At 46.4% G+C, this 27,974-nt stretch overlaps 1 protein-coding gene across 16 annotated transcripts in view; it reads right to left on the bottom strand.

Moving 5' to 3' along the window:
- The window catches only part of BAZ2B (bromodomain adjacent to zinc finger domain 2B), a 2,602,315-nt gene that overhangs the window by 458,931 nt on the left and 2,115,410 nt on the right, over positions 1–27,974 (bottom strand). For all 16 annotated transcript variants that reach the window (XM_069616356.1, XM_069616365.1, XM_069616369.1 and 13 more), the window contains 2 exons: positions 25,200–25,470; positions 5,847–6,002 (listed from right to left, as the gene is read on the bottom strand). In XM_069616356.1, the coding sequence (XP_069472457.1) occupies positions 5,847–6,002; positions 25,200–25,470 (427 nt within the window). The remainder of the gene's footprint in view (positions 1–5,846; positions 6,003–25,199; positions 25,471–27,974) is intronic.

Raw genomic sequence — 27,974 nt, 5'->3', positions numbered from 1 at the left:
TTTGTGACGTGCACCATATCACAAATGTCTTCCACTTATTGAAATAACAGTGTCTGGTGTTGGGTTTTCGTACCTCTTTTAGGATATCCATACACCTTTGTGGAAGATTCAATTGGCCACATTCTATGACTTCAGGAGCCAAGCTGCCAAGTTCATAGATTGAGGGCATGGGCGGAGGGATGATCCCTTGTGTTGTGCAAGTATGTTGTACGGGTATTGGGAGCTTGATTGGGTCGCACATCGCCAGTTTGAGTAGGTGTGGAAACCAAGATTTTCTTGTCCACATAGGAGCAACCAGGATTAGAGTTACTTGTTCCTGGTGCATCGTGTGCACTATTTTGCGTTAATCCACAGGTCGTTCCCCTTGAACCCTGGTTGGGGAAACCTGGTCATGAAGTCTGGGCATTGTGTATTTAGGATTGTGGCGAACATGTCTAATGGGGTGTGACCCCATTGTGAGAATATTCTGTCTAGGATATCTTTGTCAAGTTGCCACTCGTGTTGTTCTGGTAGAGGGTATCTGCTTAGAGTGTCTATCAGAGAATAGATTTCCGCTGGAATATGCTGAGATGTTTGGAACATGTTCCGCTTGAGTGCCCACTTCCATATTTTTTGGGATAGCTTGGACAGACTTTGAGAGTGTGTGGCTCCTTGCTTGTTTAGGTAGAACATGGCAGTGGTGCTGTCTGTGAGGACCTGCACTGTTTGACCTTTACGATGTTGCTGAAAGGCTTAAAGAGCGTTGAGGACTGCCAATAGTTCAGGAAGTTGATATGTTTATGTGCTGTGGCACATGTCCACTGACCATGGGCTGCGTGGTGGTGGAAGTGAGGCCCCCATCAAGCAAGTGAGGCGTCTGTAGTCAGGATTGCTTGTGCACAAAACACAAAAGGGTTCTCCTTTTAAAGGTTGTCCCTGGACCACCAGCGAAGAGCCTGTACCAAGGTTAGAGAAGCAACCACTAGAACATTCCACTGACTGCTTGCCTGAGACCATTATTTTGCTAACCATTCCTGCATTGGACGCATGCGCAGGAGTGCCTGTGGAACCAAGTGAATGTATGAGGCCATTATCCCGAGCAAGCACATTGCTTTGAGTACAGTTATCTGACGAACAACTTTGTAGTGTTGTACTTGCAGCAGCATGTTTTGCACTCTCTCGTTTGAGGGTAAAACCAGCTCCTCCTTTGTCTTTAGAATAGCCCCATCAAATTGTTTTATTTGTGTGGGGACTAGACTTGATTTATTTTCGTTGATGGAGAAGCCCAAATTAAAGAGAAGGTCTATTGTTTTTTGCGTATTTTGTTTGCAAATTTGAGGAGATTCCCCAGTGATTAGCCAGTCATCCATATAAGGGTACACTGGGATGGACCTTGTGCGCAAGTATGCTCCACTACTGCAAGTACCTTTGTGAATACTCTTGGTGCTGAGACGATGCCAAAGGGGATCTTGAATACTTGAAACGCAAATATTTTCTGTGCGCAGGGAGCATTGAAATATGAAAGCATGCATCTTTCATATCCAATGTTGCCACGTACCCCCACCCCCTGTTTTAGGAGTGGGATTACCTCTTGGTGCATGGTCATGCGAAACCTTTGGGGTTTCACATATTTGTTTTCAGAACACATGGCAAGGTCTTTCTTTGGCACAAGGAAGTATGTTGAATAAATGCCCTTGCTTACCTGGTTTGCTGGGACGATCTCTATGGCGTCTTTCTCCAGCAGTGCCTTTACCTCTTCCAACAGTATGTGTGTGTCTTCTGTTGACATTTTCCTGTTTCTTGGCGGGCGGTAGGGTGGTCTTTGTAACAACTCGATAACAATGCCCGCCCTGCCATGGTGGACAACATCCACTTATCTGACGTCATCCCCGTGTGGGTGAAGTCTGGAGTGGCATAAGAGGGGACCTGAAGCGGTGCGTCATTGTTTGTGAGGGTGGAGCCACTTCCTCTGCCCCTTGAATTTCCTCTTTGAACATTGGAAGAGGAACCTTGACTTTGTGATTGGTCCCAAGACAAGGACTGTCCACCCTGAGTGTAGCCCGAGGAACATTGAGCACCGTGACCTCGAAACCTTCTATTGTTTGAAGAGCCCAGTTGAACATAGGGTTTGTTTGTCAACTAGTCAAGGGATTTGAGAGTGTCTTATTCCTCCTTCGTACTCTTAAGGGTGTCTTCGACGGCCTTCCAGAATAATACATAAGGCTCCACCGGCATGTGTAAGAGGGTTGTCTGAGTTTCTAACTTAAATCCAGACTGTCTGAGCCAGACATGGCCCTTTATGAGCGTACCCTCTGCTATGATGCATCCTGCATTATCTGCTGCATCAAGGTTATTTTTCAGGATGCAGTTTGATATCTGTTTTTAACAATTGAGCCTTTAGAGGTTCTGGGATGGCTTCGAATTGGTGTTGCAGGTCATCCCATTTGTGGCACCATAACTAGCTAAAAGCAGAGTGTTGTTGGCGATTCTGGTGTGCTGCAAATGAGGCAACCTTTCGCCCGAAAGTATATCATTTTTGGCTTTCCTGGTCTGGCGGGGCCTCTGCCGACTCCAGGCGAGTGCCTGCCCCCTTTATGGTGGTGGTGACCACTAATGAATTTGGTTTAACCTGACCCTGAATATACAGGCGGTCAGTGGGCGCCGGTCTGAATATTTTTTGTATTCTGGGGTTGACTGCCCTTGTGAGACTACGCTCCAGTAGGGATGGTTGGATGTGCCTTTGTACAGACTGCAGGAGCGGAATAAACTGGGTGGCAGACCTTTTTTTTCCCCCAGAATGTCTTCCACAAAGTCTTTGTCGACCTGTGCTTCCCGAGTGTCGATTTTAAAGTGTTGTCTAGCATTTAGCAGCAGTTCACTGTACTGTAGTTGATTATCAACAGGCAATCTGCTAGCGACTGGTCCAGGTTGTCTGGTGACTGGATTGCGTAAATGTCATCATCGTCGTCATAAAATTGGTCTTCGTCTTGACTATAAAGTTCCCCTTAAGACCCTGGTTCCTGTGACCCTGAGCAGTCGTCATAGTTCAAGTCCTGAGAGGTGTCTTGGTATGTCGAGGCCGGAGCGCCTAGAGCAAAGGTGCTAGGCTGAGGCTCAAGATGAGACGTTTTGGCAGGGGGCTGCAGTGTTGAGACCCCTGGCTCTGAGACATCTTTAGGGGATGACAGTTGGTCTGAGTGTCTGTCCATTAAGTCCACAAAACTTGAAATCCTCTTTAAAATCTTATTGAACTGTTCAGGTGTATAGTCATATGAAGGTGGGAAGCCTGACATGATAGGAGTGGCCTGGGAGGGAGTTTGATCGTTGTGGTGCATAGCCCCTGAGAGAGTCCACAGGAGGGAAAGTGCAGCCTGTGTGCTTTTCGGGGGCAAGGGCGTTGAAATGTGGGACTTTTTCAGCAACTTCGCTTTAAGCAGGGAAGCACAACGTGTTTTTTAATGAACTCCTGCACTTTTGGAGTTTTCTTGGGGGATGCCAAAATACCTTTCGCTGCCTGTTCTTCGGCACGCGAAAGGAGGGCCTTTTTGTGTGCAGTGTCTGAACCGACCTTCGGTTTCGGTGGCCTGTCATGAAGCGAAAGAGTACGCGATGGACCAGAGGACAGTAAAGAACCTGAGGCTTTCTTCATGAACACCGCGTAGGCTTCGACGCTCAATGGTACAGCCAAAAGTCAGCTGTGGGGTATGTTTTTAGTGACTTTGTGCTTGTTTGTGCTCTGGTCGCTGGGTGTCTTCTCCATCACAGATCCGCCGGCTTGTTTCTTGGAGTCCGGGGGCCGCACATGGGGTTCCGACGAACCCTGCTCACCTTCGGCAACACTCATGACTCCGATACTGCCCTCGCTGGAGTCTTCTGTCACGTAGATGGAGGCATTGGCCTGCATGTTGTGAGCGGCACAGCATTTGGTGCTCCGATCCTTTAAAGTTTTTTGTCGAAAAAGTTTACAGGATTAGCAGATTTTTTCGGGGTGATCCCTCAGGAGACAGTAATTGCACACTCACTACGTGTCCTTCCATTGGAAATTTCGGTGGCAGATAAGGCAAAATTTAAAGGGAGTTTTGTCCATTATTTTTTACAAGGGCAGAATGGTGAGAAAAAAATGGGAAAGGGGATGACAGAAAATGCACACTCTAAATAGGTCAATATGAAGAACTCCCCCTGTCTCCCTACTGGAATGGACTGTAGACCGAAGAGGCCTGTATCTGGTCATCGACCAGTTTGTCGACGCTGATGAGTTTGTTCATTCGAAAGCCATCGAGTAGTTTGTTGGCCGTGCGGCAAAGAGAAGGATAAAGGAAAGAAAGAGAGTCTACAAGTAAACTTTCAAATAATTAAAGGCATCATCCTGGAAGAGAACTCTGTATTTGCGACCGATTTCGATGGTGGAAAAAATAAACAGCATGAAAAGCTATTACTTTCATACCTCTCATCGAAATATCTTCCTCAACACTGTCTGTCTGACCTCGTCTATTTCTACATTGTGTATTGCCATGCATAGAGAGTAATGGTGACCAGAAGTCTGAAAGTTCATCCATGTAGCTGCCTCACAATTATCTTAGAGGAACTGTTCATAAACACTCATCTAGGAAGGCTGGATCCCTCATATAAGCAGTCTCAGCTGAAAAGGCTGCATACAGTTTTGTATTGGTCCAGGTGTGTGCACCTATCCCTGCGCCACTATTTTGTTTTGATGAGGCGGGATTGAAATTGACCAACATAATCCTCTATGGCCGTGAATGTTAGATATATTTATGCTTCATCCTCCTATGATTATATGTCGATTGTAAAGACTTTCAGGGTGTCAAAAAGCTGGATGGCCGCTGATGATAGGGGAGACTCTTGAGGAAAGGACTTCAAATTTCTCTTCCATAACAAATATTGAAGTAGACTCTGTAAAAAAAACTGGAACCATCTCTGGGTGAAGGGAGGGGCGTAGGCCGCGGATTACCACCCACTGGAAGGTGCCCTATTGGTTCACAGTGCTGAAGAAGACTGAGATCTCACATAACTAGAAGTACTCTACCATTATCGTTCACGGTTTTGAGTGTGCCAACCACAGAAACCCATTAACACAGTCTCTGTTCTATATGCAGAGCGGAATCCAGATTTGAGGCCCAATTAAGAGAATTCTGCGAAAGCATCAGATAATATTGTGCGCTAGTGAGTTGCGCAGCTAGGTTAAATGGAGTAATGGGAAAAAGAGCAAGAAACCTGCGCAACCAGCCCCGGCAAACTACCTCCATCTGCACTTTAACTTTCAAAATGTATTCTTGAATAGTATATACAAATAAATAATAGGAATACTTTATATACGGTACATCACAATATAACTATTATTACTACTCAACTCAGTGGAACTCAGTTTATCAACCTCGGCAGTAGAACATAAACAGTGGAATTTGCAGGCATTCTAACCATTGCACATTGCATACAGATATCAACAGTAGGTGTGTAGTTTGCTGATCCATTTTACTGGCCTCTGTGGCATACTACCCCATAAGGTGTGTCCAAGACCCACGATATAAGAATGATACACAAATATCTTGCAAGGAGACGAAGAAAAATTAAAGTGACTACAGAGGTTTACAAGCATGCAGGTTCTGAACAAAGCTTGTAGAGGAAGAGTCTGCCAGAACTCGATGGCCTATTTGGGAGGTAAACAGACTTTTGTATTAAGTAGGTAACATTTTAAAGGTGCAAACTTTTCTACAGAAAAGGTGAAGAATAAGGTACTGTGAGCAGTTTCAGATAAGTGTCCTCAGCTGCAAAGGTGCATCAAAAATGCTGACCACAAATTAAAAAAGGAGATAAACATGTGTACACCTGTCCACATAAACAGAACATACCATCCTTATTCCTAAAGCAAGCATGAGTAATATATTCCAAGTGTTTCTGAATCTGTTTCTGCAATGACTTTTCCCTTATACCGCGAAGATGTAGCACTTTAAGCAAAGCTTTCAGTTCCTCTGGGTCACTCATTCGCCACCACCCAAACTGCATATCTAGAAAAAATAATATAATAAAGACGATTCAATAACAATGTTTAAATACGTAAACAATATTAAGTCACAGTGAAAGAACATTCAAATCAAAGTATAAGTACAGGAGTTGTCTTTGCCTTTAAGAATCTAGCCCAATATTAGACCTGCTGTTGCCCAAGTAAAGCCTCCTCCGGACATCTCCATCCTCCTTTTCTTGTTAATCATTTGGCATTGTTAATTACTTGAGGAAACTGCAAAGATCAAACTAGTTATATTTCTGTGAAATTAACGAGAACATCCATAACTTGTGAAATTGGCAAAGCTATTGCAATTGCTCTTGCTACTGTTAAATTTGAATCACAGTAACAAATTGCTCCATCAGACTTGCATTTCCAAAACTTTAAATCCACTCAATGATGCATGAAGACAGTGGTGTTTGTCGTCTTCTTCGCACACTCCTCCTCAGCCCTAGCATGCACTTGGGAACTGCGGTATCTTAAGGCTCATAATGGGGAGCTTCCCACTTCTCTGGAGTCGGTTTATCTGGGGGCTTTATTCTTATTAGGACCAAAAATACTTTAGCCACTCAATCCCACAATGGCTTGGGATGGCTGGACTGGAGAAATCTGGCCTTTACCATGTTGTGGACCAGACATATGGCTGGTGTGAATAGGACATAGTAGGGCAAAGGGCTCCTAGCTTAGCCCTGATCTACCCAGGTGGGTAAAAAGAAATGATCAGGGTGACTGAACTTCTGTAAACACAGTTTCGGACTAACACAATAGGCAACGTTGTTCTAAATTAATGTATCAACAATTTTGCTTTTGCCCAGTTATTTTAATGCATCAAATGTTGCTAAAAAGTAGTTTTTCAACAGGACACAAATTAGTGACACAACAATATCTTTGGATGATACATTTATGGTATTCCAGTCGAATTAACTGAATCTAAATACAAATGGACAGGTAAAATCCCTTACACAATCTAGGGATCATAGTGAATAAATAACATGTGGATAAGGTACATAGCAGCACAGTATTTACAGTGTTGACACTACAAACTGGGGGGGGGGGTCAACACAACAGTGTTTTGGCCATTTATTAGCTGATCTGTATAGCTGGGAGGTGGTTGGCCTTCATCAGGACGGGAAGAAAGTTGAAATGGCGGTGTCCTGTTTCTCTCGCATTTTATTTTTTCCACATAGTGATCCAGGAAGTCGAAATCGCCCGATTAGATCTAGAAGAAAACTACCAACATTTTTGGTGTTTCTTGAATACTCAACTACCCTGTGTAGAAGTCACGTGGGTACAAGGTTCAATGTCCTTTCAACGGACATTTGGATTCATGGTAATGGTATGCGATAAACGGCTGGAGCTGATCCCATTGCTCAGGATTATTTAGTCTGCAGTATGAATAGATCCAAAGAAAACCGCATGAACCGCACGCGAATGCCGCAGTGCTGCTGTGTCTCTCACAGTGCCAAGCAGAATGCTGTATAATCCCGAGCAATGGGATCAGCTCTAGCCGGTTATCGCATACCACCAGCATGAATCCAAATGTCTGTTGAAAGGACATTGAACCTTGTACTCATGTGACTTCTACACAGGGTAGTTGGGTATTCAAGAAACACCAAAAATTTTGGCAATTTTCTTCTAGATATAATCAGTAGATTTCGACTTCCTGGATCATTCCGTGGCAAAACTAAAAGACGAGCGAAACAGGACACCTCCATTTCAACTTTCTTCCTGTCCTGATGAAGGCCAGCCATCTCCCAACTATACAGATCAGCTAATAAATGGCTGAAACACTGTTGTGTCGACTCCCCACAGTTTATAGTGTCAACACTGTAAATACTGTACAGCTATGTACCATGTCCACATGTTATTTGCTCACTATGATCCCTAGATTGTGTAAGGGATTTTACATGTTCATTTTTATTTAGATCCAGTTAATTCGACTGGAATACCATCAATGTATCATCTAAAGATACTGTTACGTCACTAATTAGTGTCCTGTCTAAGAAAACCTTTCTAGCGATGTTTTATGCATTAAAATAATTGGGCAAAAGCAAAATTGTTGATACATTCATTTAGAACAACGTTGCCTATTGTGTTAGTCCCAAACTGTGTGTGTACAGAAGTTCAGTCACCCTGATCATTTCTTTTTAAGGTGAATGGGACACAGACATATGCTTGCCACACTCTGTGCAGGTCTTAAAACTTACGTGGGCAATGACATGACAAAGTTTTAGCAACATGAGTGTCCATTTCTGAATAATTTGACTGCCTTTCTGTAGGGCAAAAAGGAACTGAGATAAAAAAGGAAGCCATGGCAGCATATGTTTTGACTAGGCCGCATATAAATGGACCCTAATGAGGGGTGCAGAAGCGCTGAGGGGCTGGGGGCAGAGCCACTTGCTCGATAATGCAACCCTGGACCCCTGGAGGTGTTAAACTGAGTATCCCCCATAGCTCCCTCAGCCCTTCCTTATTCGAATCCTGAGCGCATTTTGTAGTACCTCGCATGATGAAAGAGGAGGTATGTATGTTATGGAGGGCAGTGTAAAGCAAGTGTTGTCACCCCAAGGACTAGGAGTTGCTGTTTGAAATACCAATGGGTAATTGTATGTTGTCTGTGCACAGAGTGGGAGCCCACTGTAGGTACACAACGGGTCCACAGTCTCTGGTATTGACTGCGGACTGGAGCTCCACAGAAATGTTTTAACAATCAGAGTCAATGCAGCAAGCACTTGTCGTCTGAGCTGCAACACTGGCAAAAAACTAAGTTGCTTCAACGAACAAGAAGAGGCTTGTGAGCCAGGTCTTCAGGCCAAAATGACGATGCCACACAATTCCAACACGGCTGACAGGCTATTTATAACTTTGGATAGGGATGATGCTCATTAATACATAATGCAGCACACTGGCAGGGACTCATGATCACTGCAACAATCATAATGAGGAGGTGCACCTATTACGTTAGGAACAATCATGGGGTACAAAGCCAATAGACTACGTGAGGGACAGGACTGCGATCATATGAGAAAAGGGTGACCAGTGAAGGTTAGTTAAGATAAAAGAATTATGAAAGAAAAGTATGCTGTGGCCAATCGGAGAGGATCAGATAGCCAGTGAGGAGGGGAGTGTGTTGTACCAGTGGAGTCCAAGATTGGGATAGAGACTGGTAAAGAAGCAACCTCTAAGATTTCTAAACTCAGAAGTAGTAAAGCTAGCTGAGAGGTATAGTCTAACCCTTGCAGAATAGCATGACCACCAGTCCAACTGAAGAACGATGCTGATAATTAGAAACCTGGTGTTAGTATTAAGGCGACCAGAACAAATAGACATTGTTTTCTAGTGCTTCAAACCGTATTGTATTTCTGGATACATTTCCTTGTGTGCACTTTCTTATTGCACTTTCTCTCCATTTTACTTTCACCAAAAAGTCTTTTTTGTAGATATTAATGCAGGTAGGGTGTGTGGGGGGCGAGAAGGTGTGTGTGAGGTCTGGGGAGTGGGAGTTGGGCGGGGACCTCCCATTTAAAAAAATAAAGAATTTGGTCAAAATCAAAATGGGGAAAAGTGCACAGAGAAGGTGCACAGGAGGAAATATATGGGGAGGAATAAACATACAAACCTTCAAACACAGATCAGGGGCCTACAAATCCTACCCTCAAGTACCCAGGTAGAGGGGAAGAATACATAATAGAATTGCTCACCGAACATCCAGAAGGCAAGCCAGATATCCTCATGGTCTAGCTGTGCGGAGGCCATTGTCCCATCCTTCCAGGTCTAAGACTTCCCCAGATGACACCATGCACCAGCATCCCAGCCAAAACAAAGACCAAAGCCTAGATAAAGACTAGAGCCATCACAGGAAACCAAGCATCATGAAAGAAGTGTGGTGGGGTACCTCAAACTCTAAAACTGAGTTATTGTCTGAACACTGCCCTGGGTGGATGCCTGGAAATGTTGCTTTCTTATTAGGATTGTGATGGACTTTGGAACTCTGGTCCTTTAAATTAGGTAAATTTGCATAGCGTTTGTGTTGAACCTTTTCCGTGCCATTGTTTTATACAGTTATCGCATCCTGAGTTACACCCTATTCCGTAGACCGCCCTTCAAGCCATCCTAGCACCTTACCCAAGTTCTGGAGGCTATGATCAAAAATATAACTTCTGATAGTTTAGGGATCAATACTTTTTCTGTGTCAAAGAAACAGCTTGGAAAGTACCGAAAGACAATGACCTAAAAGGGTCTTTATTAAGCATTGCCATTCTTTGTTTTTCTCTCACTGCTGACATTTTTTGGGAACCTTTAACTCCATTGTGTGTATTCTGTCCCTCCCTACTTGTGACAATCTACACACGCACAAATGCAGACAAAAGACCACCCTTCCAGTGCAGGCAACAACAGTGTCAAAATGAAGAGTCGGACACGGAGCAGCACTACCTAGTGGCTGTTGGAACATGTATGCAGCAAAGATAGCACCTGGAGGATATCTCAGAGATGATACATCTGTGGGTGTTTCTATTAGAAGTTACTTACCAAATGGTAACTTTCTTTCGACTGGATGTTCCTCCAACGTATTCCTCATCTTAGATGTATTCGTCCAGCTTTGGCTGCTTTGGAAATTTTTCTCGGCATAGGGCGCCGTGCGTCGATGTCAAGTCGAGGTCCCTCGGAGGCCTCCGTCGAGGGTGACGTCATCGGGTATACAAGTAGCACGTGCTGCACCCGTTGGCCTCAGTTCTGTTATTCCACTCTTGTTCTGTTGTATAGATAGTGTAGGTAGCCAGGTGTCAGCCTTGCGCGAGTTGAAGTGGTAATAACACCAGAAAATCAGAGGGGTAGGATGGGAGGGCGTTGAGGAATACGTTGGAGGAACATCCAGTCGAATGAACGTTACCAGTTGGTAAGTAATTTGTTCTTCGAATGGATTGTGTCCTCCAATGTATTCCTCATCTTAGATAGACTCCCAAAGCAGTGTAAAGGTTTTTTGGAGGAGGAAGTAGAATTTTAATATTATGAATATATTATACATATATATATATATATATATATATATATATGATACATTACTCACCGTAATCGAATTTCTGATGCTTGTATCTGCTTAGATTCACATGCTGTGCATAGGCCGACATCTAGTGGAAGCTGCAGAGTATTACAGTTTGTTTTTCGAAACTCGAAAATGGGCGTCGACACAGGGCGTGCCAGTAATACTATCCCTAGTGTGACGTCCACTGTACCCATGATCCCTCACGCGTCTAGGACCCTCAGATTGTATGTTTTCTGACATGAGGTAGCATGAGGAGTAGCGCGAGTACAGATAATCCAAGCAGATAGATAGATAGATAAGACTACAAGCATCCATGCGCCTTCTCTCAGAGGGGAGGAAGGGTGGGTCGCATGTGAATCTAAGCAGATACAAGCATCAAAAATACGATTACGGTGAGTAATGTATCCCTTCTGAGGCTTGTGGAATCTGCTTAGATCACATGCTGTGCATAGATTAGCGAGCAGTGTTAGAAGAAGGAGGTGGGATGTGAGAAGGGTTATGAGAAAATAAATGTCTTAGAACCACTTGTCCCACTTGAGTATCTGTCTTGGAATGGGTGTCAATGCAGTAGTGCTGAGTAAAAGTGTGAATAGAGCTCCAAGTAGCTGCTTTGCAAATGGTGTCAAGGGGTACATTTGCAATGAAAGCCAGAGTGGCCCCAATGCCTCTTGTACAGTGGGCTCTTGGCGTGAAAGGCAACGTTTTTTCCAGAAAGGGAGTAACACAGCTGGATACAGTTAATAATCCACTTAGAGATGGCACCTTTAGAGACGCAATCTCCCTCTTTGCCTGTAGCTACGGAGACAAACAGTTGATCTGTTTTCCTTAGCGGTCTGGTTTTGTTTACATAGTATAGGACCGCCCTACCACATCTAGGGTGTGTAGTTTCACCTCAGCCGAGCTTTGTGGGTCTTGGAAGAAAGCCGGAAGGTCGATGGACTGGTTAACGTGGAATTTAGAAATAAACTTAGGTGAGAACCTAGGGTGTGTACGTAAAACCAGTTTATCTTTATGAACCCTAAAGAAAGGGTCCTGCACTGACAGAGCCTGAATTTCACTGACCCTTCTTATAGATGTAATAGCTACTAAGAAGGCTGTCTTATAAGTCAGGTGTTTGAGACTGCTTTTATGCATGGGCTCGAATGGGGGGCCCATGAGTTTAGATAGCACCACGTTAAGGTCCCATCCTGGTGGTGGGTTTGAAATTGAGGGTGAAGTCTCTTTACTCCTTCCATGAAGGCTTTAACCACCGGTACTTTGCACCACAACACCTTGTTATGGGAGGTGGTGTATGCTGACAGCGCTGCCAGGTGAACCTTTAGTGAGTTAAAAACCAACCCTGCGTCCAGCAGGTGGAGCATGTATGTGACAATTGTGGATGGAGAGCAATCAACTGGGTTGATTTGCTTATTCTGGCACCAGATAACAAATCTTTTCCATTTGTCAAAGTAGCAGTGGCTCGTGTTTGGCTTCCTAGATTCTCTTAGAATGTCCATACATTTCTGCGGTAAATTGAGATGTCCAAACTCTATGACCTCAGGAGCCATGCTGCTAGGTTCATTGAGTTGTGTTTAGGATGCACTTTCTGACCTTGGTGCTGGGACAGTAGGTTGTACCAGCCCGGGAGTTTGATGGGTTCGCACACCGCTAGTCTGCGTAAGTGTGGGAACCACGGTTGTCTCGCCCACATGGGAGTACTAGGACGAGCGTCATCGATTCTCTGTTCATCTTGTTGACCACCTTCCTGATGAGAGGTGTTGGTGGAAAAGCGTACGCAAACATCCCTGACCAGTTCATCCACAGGGCGTTCCCCTGGGAGTCTGGTTCGGGGAACCTGGACGCGAATCCTGTCTGTTTCCGCTTGTGGCGAATAGGTCTATAGTGGGGAAACCGCACTGAGAGAAGAGATCTACGATTTCTCTGTGTAGACACCATTCGTGTTCCTCTGGGAGGGGATCTCTGCTGAAAGAGTCCACCAGAGGATTGAGATCCCCTGGAACATGTTGAGATGACAGGAAGATGTTCTGTCTGAGTGCCCATATCCAAATTTTCTGGGCAAGCTTGGACAGATTTGGCGAACAAGTCCCTCCTTGCTTGTTCAGGTAAAACATGGCTGTTGTGATGTCCGTCAGGATCTGCACTGACAGGTTCAACAGGTAGGGCTCGAACGCCTGAAGCGCTCTGAATACTGCCAGAAGGTCTAGCAGATTGATATGATTCTTGGCCATTGAGTGAGATCAGAGACGCTGAGCTGTGTGGTGGAGATGGTGTGCTCCCCACCCTGTCAGACATTCGTCCGTTGTGACTACCGCCTGTATCTCGGGGTCCTAAAAGGGTTTCCCCTTGGACAGATTTTCTCTTGTCCATCAGTGAAGGCTTTGTACAAGTGTTGGCGAAACGACCACTAGATCGTCCCACTGACCACTTGCCTGAGACCACTGTTTCGCCAACCATTCTTGCACGGGACGCATGCGCAGGCGCGCGTGGGGGACCAGGTAAATACATGACGCCATCATGCCCCGCAAACGCATTGCTTTGCGTACCGTTATCTGGCGACCGGCCTGATATTGCGGAATTTGCAGCAGTATATTCCGTATTCTTTCCTCTGATGGAAAGGCCAACCCCTCTTGTGTGTTTAGGACAGCTCCTAGGAACTGGTTGGAGGTGCTTGGCACCAGACTTGACTTTTTCTCGTTTATGGAGAAACCTAATTCGAAGAGGCGGTCGATCGTTCTTTGAATGTTTGTTCTACAAATTACTGGGGTCTCCCCCGTGATGAGCCAGTCGTCCAGGTAAGGGTACACTGGGATTGCCTCCCTGCGTAGGTGTGCCGCCGCCACCGCCAGTACCTTGGTGAATAACCTTGGAGCCGAGGTGTTAGAGAGAATTCTCTGTTAAGGCTAATTTCCCAAACCTAGTGAGTCCCCCAGCAGCTTTGCTGGATTTTTGGGGTTTATTTTGTGTTTTATGGGCTATGGGGTCTTTTACTCCATAGGGTTTCATGTATTTTTGGTAAGTGTGTTACACAGCAGCCTCAGTGCAGTAACACAGGAGTGTCATAGTGACCCCCAAACATAGACTCCATACCCTGGGACTGGCTACTGTCTCCCAGGGCATGTAAAGTCACCATTGACTTTACTAGTCTTAAATTATGAACAGAACCAGTACAAACCATCATATTGTGGAAGTACTGGTAGGGGTAATTAAACTGCCCCTGGGTCTGTTTTTCGAGGGGGCACTGTGCAGTCCCCCCTCGTCGAGTTTTTTTGGTGCAATGTTAAAGATAGCACCGGGTTATTTATTTAATATTCTTTTTGCCAGGACTCGGTTTTAAAATGGTGTTTGTGTTCGCCTCTGTAACTCCAACCCAAGTCGAGCCCTTTGTTCCTCTTTTTGGCGGGCTTCTCCACAGAAGCCTCCAAAAGTGGTGCCACTCTGTGTGGGTCTACAGGATGTGTGGGAGGGGGGGTTTAGGCACCCTGGACTGAGTTGCCTCAGCAACTCAAGTCGCACTCTTGTGTGATTGGCCCAGTGGTGAGCCGCCCGGCTCACCACTTAGCATGTTTGAGTGACAGCTAGGACTGATGAATGGGGGCTTTCTGCATAAAAGCAGGGCTTTGGGGACTGGAACTTCAGAAGTCGCCACAGGACCAAAGAATCCGAAGAGGGAGAAGCTGAGTCAACCTGCAACAACGACACCACCTGTGGAGCCCTGCTGAACCGTCTCACCACTTCCCAACGACAGAGAAGATCTTCATCCCGGAGAGTCTTCTTCCTCTGAACTGGTGGGGATAACCAGTTTGCCCTCTTTTCGCCTTCCTGGATCGTCCCGTGGTCGAATCGCCAGTGCCAAGCACCCCGGCGGCCGGATAGCCACGCTTCACCAGTACCGCGAATAAAAGGGTAGTACCTTTTAACCAGGAAACTCTGTGGCTGGTTTCTTCCCTGGCAGTGCAACTACTTCCAGCTTTCCTCCACGTCGAGACCTTGTCTTCCCCTGGACGAAACACCGACTTGCACCACTGCCAGGAACAACTGCCCCCGCTGGAGCTCTCTCACCATTTCAGGTACTGTGTCCCGCCTGGTGTCCTGTAAATCCTTGACTTTCTATCCTGGGGTGACATGGGACCTGCTGACTAACTTTTTCTGAACTGATCCATCCCTTTTTGAACTATCTGCAGCAACTCTTTAAAGCACTATTCAACTGTGTGATCTTGGACACATTCCGCCTTGCTCTCTCCAAGAGTGGGCCTGGCCTATGGCTTTCTTGCTCCTCAGTAGACTTTGCCTTTTCTGACTTGCGCTGGTTCTCTTAAAGTGTTGGTATTGTGTATTTTCCTAATTCTGACTTTTTCCCTCCCTTTTTAATTAACTTATTGGAGTGCCATCTTAGGTTAAACGCTCACCTCTGTCTGCAAATAAGTGGTGTTTTAACTAAGACTTGTTCAATAAGTAATCAGGGATGTATATATATTAATAGTGACTGTGTTTGAACTTGCTTGCCATATTAGTGTTAGTGTATTTTACAAAGTGTGTTTTTAAATACATAAATATATACTTTTATACCCAAGCTCTGGTCAGTGTTTGCTTGTGCTACTGTATTTTGGTACCTATCTTGTATACGCTATATACTGTTTAACTCTTCTTGGGAGAAGTCTGGCTGCTCAGCCACAGCTACCAGGTAAATCTGAGTGGTACAGACTGCTACCAATTGGGTTTACTGCCAACACCTGTAGTCTTAAGCCTTTTGCAGTGGTCCCTATGGGAACTGCACAGGTTTCTGCCTAACACGAGGCTATCCCGAAGGGCAGTACCTTGAACTGGTAGTGCTGACTGTCCACCTTGAAGCGCAAGTATCTTTTGTACGCTGGGAACATGGAAATATGAAAATAGGCATCTTTCATGTCCAATGTTGCCATGTAATCCCCCCTTTTTAGGAGGGGGATTACCTCTTGAAGAGTAGTCATGCGAAATTTTTGGGGCTTGACCTACTTGTTTGCAGGCCGTAAATCCAATACTGGGCACATTGTCGAATCTTTTTTTTGGCACAAGGAAGTAAGTTGAATAAATACCCTTGTTTACCTGGAGTCCCGGGATGAGTTCTATCGCGTCCTTTTCTAGAAGATTGGCGATGTCCTCGAGGAGGATCTTCTGGTGGTCTAATGAATGGACTTTTTGTCGTGGAGGGTGGGTTCAGGGACGCTGTAACAGTTCTATGCAGTATCCTGCGGACACTGTGGACAGCACCATCTGTCTGATGTGATCCCTTCCCAAGCTTGGATGAAGTTGGAAATGCGTCCCCCTACTGGGGATGCGTGAGAAGGGACTCTGAACGGAACATCACTGTTTTGGGGGAGGCGTGCCACCACCTCTATTGGCGCTGCCTATACCCTTACCACGTCCTCTTTTGTTACCCCAGCCATAACCTTGGGTAGACTGCTGGTTGTTGTTGTTCCATGGTGTACCCTGCCCCTGGGAATAGTTGGAGCCTCTTTGGGAATTTTGGCCGCGTGGGCGACGAAAATTGCCATTCCCGCTTTGATTCGGGGGTTTGTTGGTTAACTGGCTGAGGGATTTGAGAGTCTCGTACTCATCCTTGGCATTTTTTAGCGCTTCCTCTACCGCCTTGCCAAACAGTAGATCAGGCTCCACCGGTTTGTCTATTAAAGATGCTTGTGTCTCGGGTTTGAACCCAGATTGTCTTAACCAAGCATGTCTTTTGGTAACCGTGCTCTCTGCTATCAGTCTGCCGGCGTTATCCGCGGCATCAAAGGTTGCTTTAAGGATGCAACCAGACACGGCTCTTCCCTCCGACGCAACCTGTGCCAATTGGCCTATTAAAGGTTCCGGGGCGGAGTCGATGAGTGCCGCGACCTGTTCCCACTGGTGGCAGTTGTAACTCGTCAGTAGGGTGGTGGAGTTGGCAATCCTTGCCTGGTAGGCGGAAGTGGAGGCTACCTTTCTACCCAAACCATAGCTCTTTTTGCTCTCCTTGTCGGGGGGAGCTTCAGATGATGATAGGGGCATTCCCGCCCTCTTTCGAGTGTTTGTCACTACCAAGGAGTCCGGTTTCAGTTGCCCCCTTATGTAAAGCGGGTCTGACTGGGCTGCCCTGAATAGTTTTTCGATCCTGGGGTTACTGCCCTGGTGAGGTTGGGATTTAGAAGGGAAGGGGTCTATTCTCCTCTGTATAGATTTGAGAATAGGAATGGCCTGGGCAACAGGTCTCCTTTCTCCCACTAGCTCCTCGGCAAAATCCCTCTCTTCCTGTGCTCCCTGGGTATCTATGCGGAAGTGTTCTGCCGCTCTGGACAACACCTCATTCAGGAGAGGTTGGTTGTCGACCGGGGAGTCGGTAACTGGAGGTTCTTTGCCTACTGGAGAGTCTACCCTGTAGGTTTCTGGGCCATCCTTGTCCTCCTCTTGTTCCTTGTCATCCCCATAGTAGTCCATCCCAGTTTGGTCTCCCAACATGCCCAAATCTGGATCCTCAATCAAAAGTGGATCCTCATTATATTGAGAGTAAGGCTGTATACAGAAGGGGTCCGAAGGCGACTTTGTGTTGGTGCTTCAACCCGTGATTTCTTACTTGGGGGTACCGGGTCCCTAGACCCTGAGGGTGTAGCCCCGTCAGGGGTATAGGAGAGGAAGTGCTCAGGATTCTTGGCATAGAAGTCTGCCAGGGATGACATCCTAGACATAACTCTGTCTATATCCTCTGTCTTGCTTGTCTGTTTCTGTGGTGTAGAAGAAGGTTGAGAGTGCTTCTTCTGCTGTTTTCCCCGCACCCCGTGGGTGGAAGAATGTTTCCCCGGTGTTTTCACTCCATCGGACCTTTTCGACCTCTGGCGTCGAGATTCGGGGGTAGTGTCCCTATCTCTAGAGTGTGGAGGTCGGGACTCGGAGGCAGCTGTCATGCGATCTGCTGACGACGACTCCTGGAGTGCGGCCTGGGGATAGAGGTCGGCTTCGTCTTCCGACGATAGAACCTCCGTTACCTTAGGGAGCGAGGCACTTTTGGCAACAGTGGATGGTTGCCTGGTGTCATGCGGCGATCTTGATTGAGAATGCAAAGAGGACACCGAATCGGTGGACTGTTCTCTGTGTGCCTCTTTCCGAGAACTCGACGTGCGCGTCGAGTCTCGGTTGGACTTCGCGTGTTTAGTGGGAGTGCTGTGGGTAGCGCTTGTGTCGCCGGGGGTTTTCCTCATAGCTGCCCTGCCAGACAACCTTCCGAGGTCGGGGACGTGCGCTTGGCTGTCTCTCGATGCCACCTTGCCCTCGTCATCCGAAAGCACGGCGTCGCTGCCATCACTGAAGGTGCCCTCCGCTGCCATGGCCTCTTTCCCCTTGCGTGGTGGGCCCAACGTTTGATCGAATGGTCCTTTAGGGTCTTTGGTTTAAACCGACTACACGCTCTGCAGTTCGCCTCGGGGTGGACCTCGGCAAGCAGAGGTTACACGTGGCGTTTCTGTCAACCCAAGGGTACTTGCGGTTGCACTTGGGGCAAAATTGGAAAGGGGTACCCTCCATACGCACCCTGTGGCAGCGGGCTAGTGTGTGTAGGAATATATAAGAAAATCTACCTATATATATATAGAGAGAGAGTGTAGAGTATGTATCGCCCCCCCCACTCTCCCTACTTGCAGGGCTGAGGCCAGAGGCCTTCCAAGGCCCGGGCCCAGGCCAGAGGCCTTCCGAGGCCCAAGTTCGCCGTGCAGCTCTTGACGGTTGTTTTCTTCTCCGGGCCGGCGTCGAGTGTCGAAGTTCGGTGACTCGACGTTGAGGTGGAGAAAATGGGGAAATATTAAGATATTTCGCAAAATTATGGCTAAGGCCAGAGAACTCTGTGGGATGCTTCTGACCAATATGATGGAAAAAAGCAATCTGAGGGTCCTAGACGTGTGAGGGATCATGGGTACAGTGGACGTCACACTGGGGATAGTATTACTGGCGCGCCCTGTGTCGACGCCCATTTTCAAACTGTAATACTCCGCAGCTTCCACTAGATATCGGCCTATGCACAGCATGTGATCTAAGCAGATTCCACAAGCCTCAGAAATATATATATTTAATATAGCTGAATACAGCACTGCTTTACCGAAAGTAAGCTCTTTAGAGTGGGAAGCATCCAGATTGTAGAATTTAGAAAATGTGTGCAGCGAAGACTAAGTCGCTGCTTTACAAATAGATTTGATGGGAACACCTCTTTGAAGGGCTGTCAGGGGGCTATGCCTCTGGTTGAATGGCCCCTCAAGCCTTCTCGTGGATCTTTGCCCACCAATCTGTAGCATTCTGAAATGCAAAGCACAATCCAAGGTAATAGGGTTTGTTTTGACACCAATTGACCCAACTTCCTTCCGGTGTAGCCAATGAAAAGTTGATCGCCCACTCTAAGCTTGGAGAGCCCAGAAATGTAAAAGCTTAGAGCTCTTCTCGGGTCCAGTCTGTGCAATCTTTCCTCCTCCTTGCTGGGATGAGGTGGAGGATAGAACGCAAGCAGAATGATCTTCTGATTCAAATGGAAATCAGACACAACTTTAGTTAAGAATGAGGGTTTAACCTTCAATACATCCCTGTCCATGTCGAACACAGTATAGGGTGGCCCAAAAGACAGTGCCTGCAACTCGCTCACTCTTTGTGCAGATGTTAAAGCAACCAAGAAAACAGTTTTCAATGTTAGCAATCTTAATGGACATGTGTGCAAAAATTCAAAAGGGGTACACATCAAAAACTTTAGAATCAGATTAAGGTCCCAAACTGGGAATTGGAAAGAAGAAGGAGGAAACACATTAGTGAGTCCTTTTAAGAATTGTATTATCAAAGGAATTTTAAAATAGGAACATTCTTCCGAAGAGCGCTTGAAAATGGAAAGCACTGCAAGATAACCTTTAATGATCCCAACATTGAGACCTCTATGTGCTAGTGATAAGAGGAAGGATAACACTTCTGGGATAGAACACAGAAAAGGATCAACATTCTTTTCCCTGCACCAGTTGCAAAACTTCTTCCAGCTGCAAAGGTACAAAGATTTTGTTGCTGGCCTTCTTGCCTAAAGCAACACCTCCATGACGTCATCTGGAAGCTCCCAATCCTTGTATCTCAGCCTTTCAGATACCAAGCATGAAGGTTGAGAGTCCTGACCTCTGGATGGAGAACCTGCCCCTCCTTTTATGTGAGAAGGTCCTCTCTCTGAGGAAGACGTAACAGAGGGCAGATGGACATATCTAAAAGGTCAGGGTACCACAGTCTCCTGGCTCAATCCGGGGCAATTAGGATCATGTGGTTTCCGAACCGTCTTAACCTCCTGATGACTTGAGAAATGACGGGGATTGGAGGGAACGCATATAGCAGTGGGAAGTTCCACTCCACCAGGAACGCGCCCCCTAGGGTTCCTCTCAGGGGAAAGTTCCTTGAGCTATCCCTTTTGCAATTTTGGTTGATTCCGGTCGCAAACAGGTCTACTTCAGGGGTTCCCCAAAGGGCGAAGATCTCTTGAAGGAGTTCCTGAGCCAGTTCCAACTCGTGGGACACAGTACTCTGCCAGCTCAGAGCATCCGCCTTCATATTCTCCTCCCTGGCTAGATGAACTGCCGATAAGGAGTGTCCTTCATTAATTGCCAATACCAGAGCCGCATTGCCTCTCTGCACAGAGGTACTGACCCTACACCTCCTCTTTTGTTTAAGTAATGCATGGCCACTGTGTTGTCCGTCATTATCAGGAAATGTTTTCCCCTGACAGATGGCAGAAAAGCCTTCAGCGCTAGTCTGATTGCTCTCAGCTCCAAATGGTTGAAGTGTAGTTTGGACTCCGATGGAGACCAACGACCGCTGATTGTCAGATCAGTGGCATGAGCTCCCCACCCCATGAGTGAGGCATCCGTCACTACTGTAATCTCTGGCCATGGTTGCCAAAAATGTTCTCCTTTTAGGATGTTTTCTGTGCAAGTCCACCACAGAAGATCCTGCCGAACCTTGTTTAGAATCTGAAGGAGATCCGTCATTTGTCCTGGGAATTGGGACCATTGAGTCTTTAGAGCCCATTGAAGGGATCTCATCCTCAGACGTGCTTCTGGCACTAGGAAAATGCAGGATGCCATGAGGCCAAGCAACCTCAAGAAGTCGTACGCCTTGAGATTTTATGCATTTTGAAATTTGGAAACCATCTGAAGAATGTCTTGAGCACTCGACTTGAGAGGCAAGCTCTTTCCCAACAATGTGTTTAATACAGCCCCTATGTACTGGAGCTGTTGGGAAGGTGTCATTTGTGACTTCTTGAAATTGAGGGAGAAGCCCAGTCTGTGGAGGAAGTGGCAGTTGACTTTCAGATGATTCAGGGCTTGCTCGGCAGAACACGCCCTGATCAACCAATCGTCCAGGTAGGGGTAGACGTGAATCCCCCCTCTCCTGAGGTGCGCTGCCACCACTATCATCAACTTGGTGAAGACACTCGGGGCGGAGGTCAACCCGAATGGTAGGATTCCAAACTGATAGTGCGAGTCGCCAACTGCGAACCTCAGGTATTTTCTGTGCTTGAGATGGATTGGCACATTAAATAAGCATCCTGAAGGTCCAATGACACCAACCAATCCTGAAGTTGAAGGGCCTGAAGGATCTGAGAAAGAGTAACCATCTTGAACTTGTCCTTCCTGAGGATCTTGTTGAAGCCTCTTAAGTCCAAGATGGGACTCAGTCCGCCATCCTTTTTGGGAATCAAAAAATATGGTGAGTATCATCCATTGTTCGTCTCCGCTAAAGGTACTGGTTCTATAGCACCTTTCAGCTGTAGGAGCGGGTCTGGAAACTTCAAAGAGTGTCTCCCCGATGGATTGTTTTGAGGTTGCATTAGAAAAGGAAGGCAGTAACCGTGGCCTATTATTTCTAGAGCCCAAACATCTGAAGTAATGGCTCGCCATTCTTGCAGATGCTGGGACACCCTGCCTCCCACAGGTGTCTTGTGATGCAAGTCCTCATAGTGGTTATGTGGCGGTTGCTGCGGCTGCTGATGGTAAAGAAGCTGCAGCTGGGGCTGGCTTAGCACATTTACCTCATCCACCACGAGTGGTTTTTCTCTGGTCTCTTTGACTGGCCATTCCACTCGCCTTTCCATATGAGGAGTAATAACGATAGGATTGTCCCCTCCAAGATTGTCCTGATGCACGATAAGGCTGAGGTTGCCTAATAGCAGCTTCTTAAGATTTGGCAACCGCTTGAGGTCTGCAACCTCTCAAGGCTCTCGTCAGCCTTGTTGCCGAAAAGGTGAGACCAGTCAAAAGGCATGTTCAAAAGACGGTTTTGCATGTCTGGTGCGAAACCCGACTTTCGCAACCACGCAAATCTGCGTGTCACTGTGCTAGTGGCCATGGACCTGCTCACACTATTTGCAGTGTCCATTCCAGACTGAAGGGATTCATGCATTGCCTGCTTTCCATCTCTAACGATGGCTAGCAATCATTCCCTTTCTTCCCCTTCTGGTATGTCCTCCGCCGCCAATGCAATGCACTCCCACAGAGTGTACGAAAATTTTGCCCTAGGCACATGGGGAGTTGGCCGATTTTAATGCCATACTCCCAGTTGAAAATACCTTGCATGCCCAACCATCCACACGCTTGTCGTCCCTATCCGGAGGGATGGAAGGGTACGCCACCTTATTTGATGTAGATGTGGCTGCCTGGACCATCAGACTCTCAGGAGTGGGGTGTTCGGACAGATAGCCGGGGTCGCTACTGGAAGGGCGGTATTTTGACGTGAGGGACTTATTCACAGGATGAATTGAGTCTGGGGTCTCCCAATATTTGGCCACCCTATTTTTTAAGGCTACATGGAAGGGTAAAATCGGATCTTCGGTCGGGCCATGATCCAATATGTCAGTCAGGTCATCCTAGATGAACTGAGTTGGTGGTCTAGCCCATCCTAAATAATCCACCACCTTTGTCATCAGTTGTCTGTATGAGGCACTGGCATGTTCCCCTGGTTCTGGGCTGCCAAATCTTGTCTCAGGTGATGTGTCAACTCCACTTGCGTTATGCAAAGTTTCCACTAAATCCCCCATTCTGCTTTCCTCAGAAATTAGACATGCTGGGAAATTAGGGGTGCCATACTCTAGGCCAAAAGAAACATCCTCCTCCTCAAAGCTTTATTGTTCTTCAAAAATTGAAGACAAGGATTTAAAATATTCTTTCCTGGGCAGAGGTTTAAACATTTTTTCTGGAGGAGCTGTTACAGTGGAGGCTGAAGGCTTTGTAGTCTTTGCAGTTTTTTCTTTTGCTGCTATTTTGTCAGTTTCTAGCTGAACTGGAGCCTTTGAAACTTTTGGCACCAAAGGCATCAGGGTCGACGTCGACAAAGGCGTCGACGAAATAACAGTTGTCGATGGAGCTGGCTTCGAGGGCGTGGAAATGCTCTTCGAAGGCTCGTCCTTTGAGGTGCGTCGGGTTCCGGACGGCGCAGATGACCTCGAGCGGTCGACTCGAGCGATCTTTATTACTCAGGGTCCTGGAAGGTTCCCGATCTTTCCTCCTTCGATCACCCGGGCTCGACGGCGCGCGAGTGTCGGAACGGTAACGCTCTCGGCCTGCTTCCGAGGATGGCGCGGACCAAAGCTTAGCCTTTTCAAAAACCTCCATCATTTTAACTCTAAATGCCATTCCGCTAGCCTTCCATATGAGGAGTAATAACGATAGGATCGTCCCCTCCACGATTGTCCTGATGCACGATAAGGCTGAGGTTGCCTAATAGCAGCTCCTAAAGATTTGGCAGCCGCTTTTGAGGTCTGCAACCTCTGAAGGCTCTCGTCAGCCTTGTTGCCGAAAAGGTGAGACCAGTCAAAAGGCATGTTCAAAAGAAGGTTTTGCACGTCTGGTGCGAAACCCGACTTTCGCAACCACGATCACCCTTCGATCACCCGTGCTCGAGGGCGCGCAAGTGTCTGAACGGTAACACTCTCGTCCAGCTTCCGAGGATGGCGCGGACCAAGGCTTAGCCTTTTCAAAAACCTCCATCATTTTAACTCTAAATGCTGCCCATTCTTCAGGAGAAGAATGTTTTGTGGGGCATTTCATTTTCTTGGGGGATTCGTCAGAAGAAGAGGTGGAAGGGGACCGGTGGCGTCTCTTTTTAGACTTTTTCATCAAAGATGAAGAATGGTGGGAACCGCTTCGGGACCTACACCTATGTTTTTGCCTTTCGCGACGAGGAGATTTCTCCTCATGGGCTTTCGACTCGAGGCTTGCGGCTTTTCGGTTGGGTTTTCGACCTACCTGTAGCTTTCCCTTCCTCTCTCGCAAGGCCTTGCCCGTCATAGCCTGACACTTCGTACAGGCCTCCATCTCATGGTTTTCACCGAGGCACCACAGACATTCTCGGTGCGGATCCGTGATCGACATTTTGGAACCGCAGGTTCTACATTTTTTGAACCCCAAACGTAGGGCAGTCGGGGTCGACGATGAGGACATCTAGAATATCTCTTCACAATAACTGCGTCACAGAACTATCGAGGCACGCTGAGTCTCCGAAGCAACACGTACTGCAGAAAAACAGAACTGAGGCCAACGGGCGCTGTGCGTGCTACTTGTATACCCAATGACATCACCCTCAACAAAGGCCTCCAAGGGACCTAGACTCGACAACATCGACGCACGGTGCCCCCTGCCGAGAAAAATTTCCGAAGCAGCCAAAGCTGGACGAATACATCTAAGATGAAGAATACGTTGAAGGACACAATCCATTCGAAATGAAAGAACATTTGATAAGTTCATTGAACAACCCCTGCAATGGGATATCATTGTATCCAATTAAGCAACACTCAACACTGGTAGCATGCATTTTGATTTTCAACTATGTTTTCATATTCAATGACATGGGCATTCAAAATAATGGAAACTAATAACGAAAGAAAAGTTTAGGTTAGGGCCATTTGTTTGCAAAGATGTTAAAATAGGGATGGGGTATCCATTCCATATAAATAATATACAAATTAGTGGCTAAGCGCCACCTAAACCTTGGGGCTTAGTAGGCACCCCATATTAGGAAGTTCAAATCCTGAAATCATGGAAGATTAATTGAAATTTTTGTGCAAAACATTATCCATTATTCCACCCTGCTATATTATCAAACAACAGTTGCAGTTCCGTAGTACCACAATCACATTACACGTACCTTCTGGTATGGGTTTTGGGCTGGGATAATCCACTGCTTTTGCTACTTCGACTGTTGCAGGAGTACATGCTGAACTTTCATTTTGTGACAAAGGTGATTCACTTTTATTAAAGGCAATAATATCCGTCACAAAGGAATGCCCATTCCCATCTGCCAACTCTAATTCAGATCCAAGACAGGGTATGGGAGAAGCAAATGGAAGATTTGAAGTAAGCATGCTGGTAGGCCATCCGCATAACTGTAGCCCCATCATAGTCAAACCAGTCTTCATCTTAAAAAGTAAAAACAAAACAGACAAAAGGTAAACAAAACAATTGGTGAACAACCTTAAATGTGTTCTACAAACTATTCAATTCTAAATAAATGTTTAATACAATAGATGTACGTATGTGTTTAAATCAATCTGATCTTTTTGATCTTTCATTTTACATTTAATGTTCTTGACACAATACAATGGGCCTCATTACGACCCAGGCGGTAAGTTACCGCCTGGGCCGTGACTTTACCACCATGGCGTAAACTACGTTTACGCCATGGTGGTTGGCGGACTTACCGCCCCATTCCGAGTTTGGCGGGGCGGTAAGTCCCCAATCCCCATTTACCCTTCCCCATTCCCATTTTTGCCCCATAGGGCATAATGGGAGTGGGGAAGGCGTTAATTATGCCACCGTAAATTACGGTGGCGTAATTAACTCCATGGTCCCTTAGCGCCATGGATTTTAACACCTGCTAAAAGCAGGTGTTAAATCCGCCATGGCGCTAAGGGACCTCGTACTCAGGCGGTAAGGGTCGGCGCTGTTTACGGCGCCGTAAACCCCTTACCGCCTGAGTTGTAATGAGGCCCAATGTGTGATCCATACTACCTGCACTCCTGTCTGTGAGAAATGCATTAAGAGGTTGCTTAAGAAGAATATGGAAAAACCACTCTTGCTTGGGGAGGGGAGAAACAAGACCAAATATTTTTTAGCAATGGGCCCATTATCAATTTTTGAAAGACAACTTTTTTTCTGGGTTTGGAGGAAGCGGGAAGGGATAGGTTAATTGGGAGGTGTATTACATAATGAAACAGTACTTTTATTTTGTGGCTACCATTCAATAAAGCAGTCTACAGTACTTGTAATTTCCATTGGAACTATCAGTAGGCACACAATGCAACCTGTGCCCCGATACGGAACCCTCCGATTGATTTATTTCTTTTCCCCCAATGTCATTAATAGGCCTAAAAACAAAAAAGAAACTAACCACCCACTCCGTCCACACTGTGGTTCTAGAAGGAAATTGGGCTGCCCATGCACAAGGTAGAAAGTGTTGAAGCTCATCTGCGCTTCTATGAGCTATATGCATATGGAGGTGGTTGTGAGGCGATTAGGCCACTGGAATCCAAGTAAGAATTCATGAGAACTGGGTTTGAATATAATCGCCTCCAGCACCTTTTTTTAAATGGCCTGGTCCATTTTATTTTATTGCTTGTGTTTACCATACCGGTTTACAAATGGCACATAAATATAAATACTGTATGCAACATTAAATTAAAGCTATTAACCTTGCTGTATGAAAATTACCAATACTCGTCCTATAACTGCAATTGGTCTTGGGAGACAGAACAGAAGGATAGACCATTGGGGCCGGAGTGGAGAAGCAACCAGAGGATCAGAGCTAGGACAGTTAAAAGCCTAATGGTCCTGTGCCCAATGAATGGTAGAAGAGATATGCTACCAATTAGCAGGATGGGCCCCAGGGTCCTTACCGACATGGAGAAACTAAGAGACTTTGATGCAACCTGGTAGGAGATAGGAGATCTCAGCCCACACCACATACTATTGTAAAGTTGAGGATTTGAATTTAGGAGCATGGTCCGTACCTGGTACCTCTTCTGCACTAAACGTCTTAAGTTTTACCTTGTACCTTTGGCACTGTTAATGAAGATTTGTGTTTTAGGCATTAGTCCCACTTCGTATATAAGAAACACTCTTCTGTAATGCATTCATGGGGGGTCATTACGACCCGGGTGCAAAGGGATACCGGGGACCAGTAATGACACCGGTGCCAGTAATCCCTTTGCCGGTCCTTCCTTAACACCTGGTTTAGCAGGCGTTAAGGACAGGACCCGCAAAGGGATACCGGGGTCAATAACGGTACTGCAATTTGCGGTACCGTTATTGCCGCCTTCCCCTTCCCATTGAGCCCTATGGGGGCTCAAATGAGAATGGGGAATGGCATTTCAAATGGGGACTTACCGGTCCGGCAAAGGGCGGAATGGACCGGTAAGTCCCCATACCACCACGTCGGTGGCGGAACCGGTATTGGTGCTAGTCATGGCGTACCGGTATTGGTGCTAGTCATGGCGCTAATAGCGCCATGACTAGCACCAACCTCGGAATGAGGGCCATGGTGTCCAAGTATTCGGTGATACCTCCATTTGTGACAGCCCCCTTCTCTCCATTAAACAGCCATGCCAATGACTTCTCTCCCTAATCAAGTTGACTATCTGTATATGCTGCAGATTAGAATGTGCCCATTCTCTAATGCATTTCATTTGTTTAAATCGCAACAATGTGCAAATAACAATATAAAAAAAAAGAAAATTGTCTACAGGTCAGAAACCCAACCATTTCATTTCAGAAACTGCATAAATATTGGCCATAAGTGCATAACATTCTATGTATATCCTTGTACACAATCGGAGTCTGAATCATTTCAGTATGCCAATCGATTCTCTTAGGTGGGATCATAGACATCCGACGACATGCTTGCCAAAGGGGAATGTGGACCTAC

Source organism: Ambystoma mexicanum, chromosome 9 (assembly GCF_040938575.1).
Source record: "Ambystoma mexicanum isolate Mex_15411 chromosome 9, UKY_AmexF1_1, whole genome shotgun sequence".
NCBI lineage: Eukaryota > Metazoa > Chordata > Amphibia > Caudata > Ambystomatidae > Ambystoma > Ambystoma mexicanum.
Note: the sequence above shows the minus strand (reverse complement) of the source record. Positions and strands in the feature narration are given on the sequence as shown.